Consider the following 11,965-nt stretch of genomic DNA (forward strand, 5'->3'; position numbering starts at 1 on the left):
TCTGTTGCATATAATCAAGTTAATTGTTGGATGTTTTTATTAGCCACCTGATTCCATTGTGACAGTTAAAGAGTCATTCAAAGAAAGTCTATGGTCTGTAGCATCTTAAACACCCAGATTATGCAATACTAGTTGGAGGAGACTGTAACCTAAGAATATAGACTGGGACATCTATGGATTCATTTCAGGGGTACAGACACACTATGTTGCAAAGTATTTTTCAACACTTTTCTGAAAACCATCTTGAACAGCTAGTTTGGCAGCCCACATGCAATGGAAATATCTTAGACTTATAGCTACAAATGGATTGGACTTTATCAGCAGTGTCTGTTTAGAGATCGGGATTACTGATCATGATGTCATTATAGCAACTGTGGTTACAAAAGTTAATAACTCAGTCAAGAAGTCTAGGAGAGTATTTCTGCTAGAAAGAGCACATAAGTAGAGTTGTTAACATCACACTTAGACAGTGAACTGACATCACTTAGTTTCAATAAGATGGATGTAGAGGAATTATGGGCAAAGTTTAAACAGATTCAAGATTCAAGAACTATGTACCTAGTAAGTGGATTAAGGATTGAAAAGACCCACCAAGGCTTAACAATGAAATTCAGAAAATGCTGAGGAGGCAAAGGCTGTTGTACTCTCAGTTCAAAAGAGAATGCACAAAAGATGACAGGCAAAGTATGGTTGAGATTCAAGCATCTTTGAAAAGATCTATGTGCAAAGCAGCCAGCAAAAGGTCTAGGTGAGAACTGAAGATAATACTGGCCCTATGTAAAATGGTTAAGTAGGCCTAAGGCTTCTATACGGTCACTTGTTGACCAGTCTGATATAGCAGTAGAAGTTTTAAATTTTATGCTTAAGAGATTGTTCTTGCAAGAGAATTGTACAAACATACCATCATTTGACCATCAAACAGACTCCCATGTGAAGGACATAGTAATAAGCATATCTGGTGTAGAGGAACAACTGAAAGAGTTGAAACAAGAAAGTCACCAGGTCCGGATGGAATCCCAATTCAGTTCTACAAAGGATACTCTTCAGCATTGGTCCCTTACTTAGCTTGTATTTATTGAAGATCCGTCACCCAGCACAAAGTCCCAAGTGACCTGAAAAGAGTGCAGGTTACACTTAATTACAGCTTTCTCTTTTCTCACACGATATCCTGTACCCCAGTAGTGGTACAGGGTACCCTCAGTCATGCATCACACTGTGGCTTGTGGAGTGTGTATGTAGATGTAGATCAACAAGTAACATACAGAAAGCACTTTTATGTAGTACACACAAAAGTACACACTGCCAGTCTCATTATGGAGTGCTCCTAGAAGGGGAGGAGGGAAAGAAATGAAATTTAACATGTGTTGAGAGAGTGTGTAAAATTATTTCAATGATTATGAATTTGACTCAAATTTAAAAAGAACTTGGAAGTATGAGGTCATTTATCTGTATGATGTAGCGCTACCACTGACGTGGATGCACGTATTGATTTGGTTGAAAAGGGTGTCATAAAGCTGGTGTATCCTCTCCTAGTGCACACTGGCCCACAACTATTGTAAATGGTCCTTGATATAATAGATACTGGCAATGGGACAGAGTTTATATGTGCAGTCAAACTTCCCTCAGTCACTACCAGCAGGTCATATTCGATGGCTTCGCACAACATGACGCTGGGAGTTATACTACTGTGGCCCTCCAAAACATTTACAGAATGGGACCTCTCACCAGGCTGTACTTGCCAACCATAGCCATCCTGGGTAGTGCAGAACTGTGATTCATCACTGAACACAGTGCAACACTGTTCATCAGCAGTCCATGCATCCTGGTCATAGCACTACTCCAAATGCAGCTGTTTGGTGTTGACGGCAGCCCGTGCTTGGGATGTTAATTCCCTAGTACAGCTGTTGGTAGTCTCTGAGCAATGGTGTGGGATGACACAGAATGTTTCATGGAGTCCAGAACTTGTTCTCAGATGATAGGCATAGATTCAGAGGGGTTATGATGGGCTTAGTGCATAATGCGGCAAGCCTCTCTTCTAGTGGTCAGACATATTTTATCAGAACCTTGTTCCAAGATGGCCGCCGAGTAAGTGACGCCAGAAACCACTTCCAGAAAGTTAAGTGATTTAGACAGGAATATAATTTAATTTAACGCCGACAACAAATTAAATACATGCATTAGTGTATCATTTAGTCTTGCCGTTAAAGGTTTGACTTTTCTTTGCGTATTTTTTTAGAAAACACGAAAAGATCGTAACTTCGCGAAGTCACGCTTAGGCTTAAATTTTGTAAACGTGTTTGTTTCTTGTTTCACGGTAATTTAACTAATTTCTCGGTAACAAATAAGTAAAATACCGTAAATAGCGTATAACTTCATTGTTTTAATACTGATTTCAGAAAAACAGTGTAACTTTATATCAGAAACTTGCTTATACACATTTGTTTATAGGCCTAATTCTCGTACCGTTTTTGGAGAATCAAAGTTAAATTATCTCGTTTAACTGTCCTTTTTTTCATTCCATCGAGTGAAATATAAAATAAATAGCGTATACCTTCATTGATCTCAGGAAAACAGTGAAATTTTAAATCAGAAACTTGCTTATATACATTTGTGAATAGGCTTAATTCTTGTAACGTCTTTTTTGATTTTCGGTAATTTAATTGATTTATTCTAGCTAAAGCATTATTTTTGCAATGAGTGAGAAGTGCCTGACTTGCCGTAGAATTGTTAGTTCCGGGATTTGGTGTGATGGATGCAGTAGTTTTTTTCACTGGGGGGACTGCAGTGGCGTGGGTGTCGGGAAAGTGGATCAGGCTCATCAGTGGTTATGTAGGATTTGCAGCAGAGATAGGAAGATAGTGGAACAGGAGGGGAAAATTGCTGCCCTTCAGGCTGAGCTAGATCAGGCTAGGGAAGATCTGGACAGGTTAAGGAGGGAGAAGGGCAAAGAGAGGTGGGAAGTGGCAACAGGTAGCAGAAGGAACAGGCCTAGAACTAAGTCTGACAGTTTTGTGATGAATGTCAATAATAAGTTTGACCTGTTGCTTCAGTTAGAAACTGATGAGCCTCAAGCAGAGGTAGGTGTAGACAGGACACAACAAACTTTCAATAGGAAATTGAAAAAGAATGTAGGAAAGGCATCGAAAAGGAAGAAAGTTTTGTTGTTAGGCAGTTCTCATGCCAGAGGTGTAGGCCAACTTCTGCAGGAGGAATTAGGACCAGAATACCAGGTCACAAATTTTTTCAAACCAAGTGCTAGTCTGGATCAGGCGACAGAGGATTTAGGTTCACTCTGTAAAGGATATACCAGGGAAGACACCGTGGTTATTGTGGGAGGGCCAGGGAACAGCATCGACAGAGATCCTGGGTACAGCATAGAGTGTGACCTGGTAAAGATTGCGTCAGCATCGAGACACACCAATGTTGAATTTGTATCTGTCCTGAGACGCCATGACCGGCCTCATATGAACTCTTCTGTTGGGAGAGTTAATTTGGAGTTGGAACGGCTGCTTGGGTCGGGTGCGGGGGCTCATATTGGTGTGGTTCCTGTTGATTCTATCAGTAGGTGGGACTATACCAGGCACGGCCTACATCTCAACAGGAAAGGGAAGGGGAAACTGGCTGGGGTAATAGCAGGAAATTTAAGGGGGGGAGGCACTGCCATGAATGGTAAAATACCAGTGGTTACAGGTGTTGGAGCAGCACCTTTTTTAGGATAGGTAAGACAGAAAGATGTCAAGTTCTATGAGAGGTCAGGATTGAAACAAATCTTCAATTTAGGAAAGAAATTAAACAGCACAATTATATCACATTGGATCACCAATCACAGCTGTCAATTATAAATTTTCACCAATCACCAGAAATTTTATCTCCACCAAGTTGTATCTCAGTCCTAGGTAATTGCATTGATGAATTAAAGTCACCCAACCCAGTTGACATAATCTGCCTCTCTGAACACCATGTGACCACTGGTATAGCAACTAGGCCTAAGCACAATGAGAAACTCAGACAGGAGAGTACTGCAAATGTTAGAATAAGGAAAGGTTCACATAAAAGTATAACTAAAAATAATGAAAGTATAACTAAAAATAATGTAAGTATATTTCATCAAAATATTGGGAGTTTAAAGAATAAAATAGATGAGCTTCTGGTTTGTTTAGAAGATTTAGAAGCTGAGGATGAAATAGATATACTATGCCTGTCTGAGCATCACATTGTTACTGATATGGATAAGGTAAATGTAAGTGGATATAAACTCTCTGCACATGTAATGAGAGAAAATATGGAGAAAGGAGGAGTTGCCATATATGTCAAAAGTTATCACTGTGCAAAAAGTATAGAAACAAAAAAGTTTTGTGTAGAGAAACATATAGAAGCATGTGCCTGTGAGCTTAAATTAAATAAAGGCACATTTATAATTGTAACTGTATATAGGTCCCCATCAGGAAATTTTCATCTATTTCTGAAAAATTTGGACTCCTTGTTGTGCTATCTGTCAGACAGGGGGAAGCAAATTATTGTTTGTGGGGACTTCAATGTAGATTCTCTGAAAGAGGGTAATAGGAAAAATGACCTTGAAGTATTACTCGGTTCTTTCAATTTGACACCCGTTATTGATTTTCCTACTCGGGTGGTAAAGGATAGCAGCTCACTGATAGATAACTTCTTTATAGACCAAGATAAGTTTAACCAGATAAATGCTCAGCCTGTTGAGAATGGTCTTTCTGATCATGGTGCACAGCTAGTTACAATATATGACATAGCTCCATTCAGCAATACTAAACAGTCCTCCAAAGTAGTACGTTTAGTCAACGATTTAACAATTGCAAATTTCAGGGAAAGCCTACAGCAGTTAGACTGGGATGAGGTGTACCATGAACCTGATGCCAATTTAAAATATAATTTATTTCATGACATTTTTGTAAATGCATTTGAAAACTGCTTCCCCAAGAAAATAGTTAAATATCCTCGTAAGAAACCTTGTAACAAACCATGGCTTACTAAGGGTATAAAAATATCTTGTAACCGGAAAAGGGAAATGTATCTGACAGCAAGAAAGAGTAGTGACCCAGAAACTATCAAACATTATAAAAACTACTGTATTATATTAAGAAAAGTTATTAAAAAATCCAGAAGTATGTGTATCATGTCTGAAATCAGCAACTCTGATAATAAAATTAAAACAATTTGGAATATTATTAAAAGAGAAACAGGTCAACCAAGAGCACAGGAAGACAGTATTACCATCAAATTGAATGAAAACTTTACAAACAAAAAGTCAGATGTTGAAAATATTTTTAATAATCATTTTCTAAATGTTGTGGATATAGTTGGATCAAGGTGTTCATTAGAAGATGCTAGGCTGTTAATGGAAGAGGCCATACCTATGCAATTTGATACAATTGAAATCTCACCCACTTCTCCCTATGAAATTAGGAAAATAATAAACTTGCTTAAAAGCAAAAACACACATGGAATTGATGGCATTTCCAGCAAAATACTAAAAGCTTGTTCTCAACAGATAAATAAGATTCTCAGCCACCTGTGTAATAACTCTCTGGAACAGGGCATTTTCCCTGATAGACTGAAATATGCTATTGTTATACCTTTGCATAAAAAGGGGGATAGATCTGATGTCAACAATTACCGTCCAATCTCCCTTCTAACAGCTTTATCCAAAATTTTTGAGAAAGTAATGTATTCAAGAGTAGCTTCACATACCTGTAACAATGAAGTACTAACAAAATGTCAGTTTGGTTTCCAGAAAGGTTTTTCAACAGAAAATGCCATATATGCTTTCACCAATCAAATTTTGAATGATCTGAATAACCGAACACCACCCATTGGGATTTTTTGTGATCTCTCAAAGGCTTTTGATTGTGTAAATCATGAAATTCTGCTAGACAAGCTCAAGTATTGTGGCATGAGGGGGACAGTGCACAAATGGTTTAATTCGTACCTAACTGGAAGAGTGCAGAAAGTTGAAATAAGTAGTTCTCATACTATGCAAAGATCAGCACATTCCTCAAACTGGGGAACTATCAAGAATGGGGTTCCACAAGGGTCAGTCTTGGGTCCTTTGTTGTTCTTAATATATATTAATGACTTGCCATTCTATATTCATGAAGAGGCAAAGTTAGTTCTCTTTGCTGATGATACAAGTATAGTAATCACACCTGACAAACAAGAATTAACTGATGAAATTGTCAATACTGTCTTTCAGAAAATTACTAAGTGGTTCCTTGTAAACGGACTCTCACTGAATTTTGATAAGACACAGTACATACAGTTCCATACAGTGAATGGTATGACGCCATTAATAAATATAGACCTTAATCAGAAGCATATAGCTAAGGTAGAATACTCCAAATTTTTAGGTGTGTCCATTGATGAGAGATTAAATTGGAAGAAACACATTGATGATCTGCTGAAACGTTTGAGTTCAGCTACTTATGCAATAAGGGTCATTGCAAATTTTGGTGATAAACATCTTAGTAAATTAGCTTACTACGCCTATTTTCACTCGTTGATTTCATATGGCATCATATTTTGGGGTAATTCATCACTGAGGAATAAAGTATTTATTGCACAAAAGTGTGTAATCAGAATAATAGCTGGAGTCCACCCAAGATCATCCTGCAGACATTTATTTAAGGATCTAGGGATATTCACAGTAGCTTCTCAGTATATATACTCTCTTATGAAATTTGTTATTAACAACCAAACCCAATTCAAAAGTAATAGCAGTGTGCATAACTACAATACTAGGAGAAAGGATGATCTTCACTATTCAAGATTAAATCTAACTTTGGCACAGAAAGGGGTGAATTATACTGGCACTAAAGTCTTTGGTCACTTACCAAATAGTATCAAAAGTCTGACAGATAACCAACAAGTATTTAAGAAGAAATTAAAAGAATTTCTGAATGACAACTCCTTCTACTCCATAGAGGAATTTTTAGATATAAATTAAAAATAAAAAAAAATAAAAAAATAAAAAAACACAAAAAAATTAAAAAGTTGTTATATTAACTTAAGTATGTTGTTAAATTAACTTAATTATGTCATGTATTGGAAAATTTGACTCGTTCCACATCATTACGAAATATCGTATTCATGATCCATGGAACTAGTATTAATCTAATCTAATCTAATCTCTAATGAGAGTGCCTACATTCACATTCTCATGAAATCCACTTTTGGGCCACTGACAGATAGAAATTCCCCACAAATCTGGATACTGCATGATTTGACCAACCGAACAAATGGAGACAAGCAATGAGGCTCTTTTCGAACTCCATCAGATGCTATAAAACTGTCTCAAACAAGTATGCAGCATCTCCATGATTTTCACAGTGATCAGTCAACACCTGATGTTGTTCATGCCCTTTGTATACCATAACGCGTCTGGTAACAACACTGAATGTGAATACCAGTAATGCATGTCATTGGTCATTCTATCTGTCGTCACAGAGAATTGTAACTCTTAACCATTTACATACACAATACACACTGATGCTTGATGCCCCCATGCCCCCCCCCTTTCACACTCTCCCCATGAACCATGCACCTCGTAATGGTGGAATGCCGTACCATAGGTGCAAGCACAAATGGGGGTTATCTGTTGAGAGGCCAGACAAACAAGTAGTTCCTGAAGTTTAGTAGTTGCAGAGGCAAAAATCTGGATGATTGTCTGATCTGGCTGTGTAATATCAACCAACATGGCCTTGCTGTGCTGCTACTGAAATGGCTGAAAGTAAGGGGAAACTACAGCCATTATTTTTCCTGAGGGCATGCTGCAGCTCTGATGTATGGTTAAGTAATGGTGTCCTCTTCCTGAACATTGATCTCCATCTCTCTGATGGCTCCATCCACACTTCTGTCCACATTAAACCCACCAACCACCAACAATACATGCATTTAAACAGCTGTCATCCTTTAACACCAACAAATGCCTCCCATACAGCCTAGCCATCTGTGGTTGACATATCTGCAGTTATGAGAAATCCCTTGCCCAGTATGCTGAAGGCCCCACAAAGGCCTTCATAGACAGACAATAAGCCCTAAACCTATTCCACAAACAGATTTCGTGTGTCATGTTATCATGCACCCCCAGCCAGGGGGGAGTGCCCCTCTTGTCATTCAGTATCACCCTGGACTGGAACGATGGTACAATATCCTTCACAAGGGCTTTGATTATTTCTGATCCTGCTCTGAAATGAGCGACATCCTGTCACTTACCCAACCTGCACAATGTCCTAGTCCATCCCTATGCCACTTCCAATCCCACCCCTGGTCATAGGGATCATATCACTGTGACAGATCAAGTTGCAAGACCTGAGCAAGCCACCTACCCAGCACCTCATACTCCAGATCTGTCTCAGGGTTATCCTACCTGATCAGAGACTGGGCCACTTGTGAAAGCGGCCATGTCATATTCAGTCCAACTCTGCCACAAAGACTGCACAGTTTCTTATGTCAGTATCACTACCAACCAGCTGTCCACCAGGATGGACGGCCACTGTTAACCTGTTGCCAAGGACAGGGTTGACCGCACCCATAATTGTCCTGACCTCAACATCAGGTAACACTGATCCTGCACCCTTCTGTCCTGTCATCCACCCCAGTTCATTTGCGAGCACCACTTACAGTGTGCACCACTCCCCACCAGCCCTTACAATTATGTGTTATGTTTTGAGCCCATGTACTTACCACCCCTCTGTATCAAATTCCTAGCCGGCAAACTGGCTCCCTCCCTGAGAGACACTAGCCACTCATACCTGTCTCTCTCCCTGCCTTCTGCCTCCCTCTTCATGCCTCCCTCTCCCTCTACACAACCCATCCGACACTACCTCCACCACAATCACTCCATCTGAAAAAATAGTGTTAGTCCATCCAAAATCATGTAGGTGTGTGTGTGTGTGTGTGTGTGTGTGTGAGAGAGAGAGAGAGAGAGAGAGAGAGAGAGAGAGAGAGAGAGAGAGAGAGGAGGGGGGAGGGGTTGCAGCGTTGGGGGAGGACTGACAGAGATCAGATTTGCTGGACTTTATTTTTTGAGTAGCAGAAATGTGAAGTTCGTCTGCTAACAATTAACAACTGAAGAACATTATTTAGTCTGTTTCATCCTGTTGATAGTTCTGTTCATGTTATTTTTATGTGAATTTTACTTGTTCACTGATTCATGTGTTTGTTCCATGCAAATTTATATTTTCTAATGTGTGTTGACTTTTATTTCAATATTTTATCCTGAATGGGGATCCTATTGTTAGTAGGCAATACAATTGGCACTTTTTCCTTACATTAAAGGAGCTGCTGTCTACAGACATTTTTATGAATCCACGAGAAGGATATGATTACATTTTGATATGCCTTTTTTTTCCCTACAACTTACTTTGTCTTGCTCTAATTATCCTGTCTCAAATGTCTGCCTAGTCATGTAGTAGTTCATACAGCAAGAATCAACAGTGGTTCTCTGTAGGCATTTAAAAGAAATACTGAGGTAATTTTAATGCTAAATTAATCATGAGGTGCATTTATTTTGTCACCTGTAGCTTTATCTGGAGGTATTTACATTATATCACTGTTGTAATTGATGGAACTCATTTTAATGTCTCATTCTTGCTTTCATTATCATCAAATAACTTCATAATGTATTATGTTATAAGAAAGTAATCAGCATGTCAGCTTTAATGAATATCTTAACTAGGCTTACTTTGTTTGCTCTTCAATTGCTGTGCATGTATTTCTACACTCAAGAATTTTTGTATTATGTTTTAGAAAATTTCTGCATTTAAGAAACAGATTTACACATTTTTGTACATGAGAAGATTATTGTTAGCATGGACGGATAAAGTTAAAAATATTGTCACTCAGTTAAGTTCCTAATTTCATGTCACATTATTCTTACATCTCTTGTCTATAAAAACTAAAAATATAAGATCAACTTGAATTTTTCCTCATATGTCAATTTTGTTTTAGGGAATCCTATTGTATGTGGTTCAGAGCTGGAGCAGGCTGTTGCTGCCATAGAAGCCCATTATGCCAAAATTCATGGTGTTCTTGAGTGTACCACAACAAACTTAACTACAGTTGCAGTAACCATAATTGAATAAAAAGTGGCCATTTGAGTTTTACATTTAGTCACAATCCTTCATTCTGAAACTCATGATACCATCATAGACAGATTAATATGTTAAGTGACTCTGATGGGGTATCTGACGTGCAGTGAAAAGAACTAGTGTGTTGTGGAGTCTAAAGGACTGTAAGCAATGTTGTGTGTAGATGTCTGACATATGATAAGAAACAATGTCCACACATACATATAAGTACAAATCATGTGGTGTAACAGCTGGAACTTGAACAATAATCAGCTCAGCAAGTGAAAGTTTCCAATCAAAAAGTTGTTGGAAAGTGCTATGATATTTATGGAAAAGTATTTCATTGATTCACATTTCGTTTCCTATTTTTTTTGTTTTTTGTTTTACTGTTTTTGTACAATGTAAAATAAAGAAAGAAAAATATATTTTTTAGTTGTTGTGTGTAAATAACATTGTGTGGTGCTATGAATCTCAACTTTATTTCTCCAGAGATGCTGTAATTAAAATCTGACAATGTTCTTTCTCTTTTTGACTTGACAGAAGAAAATGATTGGATTCATACAGAAAATGGCTTTTCTTTTTGATGGACTGATTATCAAAAACTGTTTGATTTTATGAATGAAACAGACTGAATAATTTTGTGGTGCACATGCCTTTAATTCTTTAAAATTTTGTTTATAGATTGACTTGGAGAATTGTGTGAGTTTCAGAATGAAGCAACATGCATGCTTTATAACACACATGTCTCATAATGCAATTATAATTAATAAAACAAAACTGATTTGAAATGTGTTATCAAGTTGAGCACATTGGCATGTGGTCTTCTGTTCAAGAATGGGGTCTTTGTTTTTTGTAACAGTATCACTTTCTTAAAAGAAATCTTATACTAAAATAATTTCATAATTCTATTGGAATGATATTTGTGTGATTTACTTACCCTGCCAGAAAACGTGTGTTTCAAATGTTTGATTCAGTTATTAGTAATTACAGCTGAATCTGGAAGCACTAGAAAATGAATTTTTGCTACCGAGAACACATATTATTGAACACTTTAAGAAATGCTTCCCACAAATACATTTTCTTAAGTATCAAGAGTACGTCTAAATTTGAGAAAGTAGAAAAACATCATTATTATTCTTTCTTAAAGTAAATTATTAATGCTGATGGAAATAAAACAATACCCACTCTCTTGCCAAGGGATTATCAAAAGTAGAATGATTTTGTAGCAGTGAAGAACCATGTGACCCACCATGTTTTAATACTTATTATACTTAAACTCCAGTATACATCATTTGTTTTTAGATGGTAAGTTTTGGTAATCTTCTAACAGAATGAGAATAATGGGAAAGAGAACATTGTTCCTTTGCATACTCAAGAGAAACAGACATTGACATAGTGTTGAAGAGGTACAGTACAGGAATATGAATGCTCTCGTTTATTCTGGGTTTCACAGAACACCCTGGAAAACTTGAAAACATAAGTAAATTAGCCACTCAGTTTAATAATCTCCCTTTCAGTGTGAAAGTGTGTAAGACACTGCTTCAATACTGTGAAAATATGATATATTTTTTGTGAATGTAGAGACTGATATTGTCTGCCTAACAAAGGTCTCCTTACCTAATATTTATACATAATTAAATACAATAATTATATAGCCAGATTCAAGTGATTTTTTTCACATGAAGTCAGTAATACATTATCTTGTACAAAAAGCTTTGTACTTTATTTTAAGTTATTTAAGTAATAAAGTATAACCCTGAATACCATGATGTACACTACTTATTAACAGCAAAATTGATGGATTGATTCATCAATTGTTAATAAATGTTGGTACTATCTCTCACTTTTTCTCTTTCTCTCTCTCTCTG

At 37.3% G+C, this 11,965-nt stretch overlaps 1 protein-coding gene across 1 annotated transcript in view; it reads left to right on the forward strand.

Moving 5' to 3' along the window:
- The window catches only part of LOC126088549 (leucine-rich repeat and death domain-containing protein 1), a 212,636-nt gene extending 201,631 nt beyond the window's left edge, over nt 1–11,005 (forward strand). The window contains exon 8 of the mRNA XM_049906733.1: nt 9,979–11,005. Within this exon, the coding sequence (XP_049762690.1) occupies nt 9,979–10,112 (134 nt within the window). The 3' untranslated portion in view covers nt 10,113–11,005. The remainder of the gene's footprint in view (nt 1–9,978) is intronic.
- Nucleotides 11,006–11,965: the final 960 nt, after the last annotated feature.

Source organism: Schistocerca cancellata, chromosome 1 (genome assembly GCF_023864275.1).
Source record: "Schistocerca cancellata isolate TAMUIC-IGC-003103 chromosome 1, iqSchCanc2.1, whole genome shotgun sequence".
Taxonomy (NCBI): Eukaryota; Metazoa; Arthropoda; class Insecta; order Orthoptera; family Acrididae; genus Schistocerca; species Schistocerca cancellata.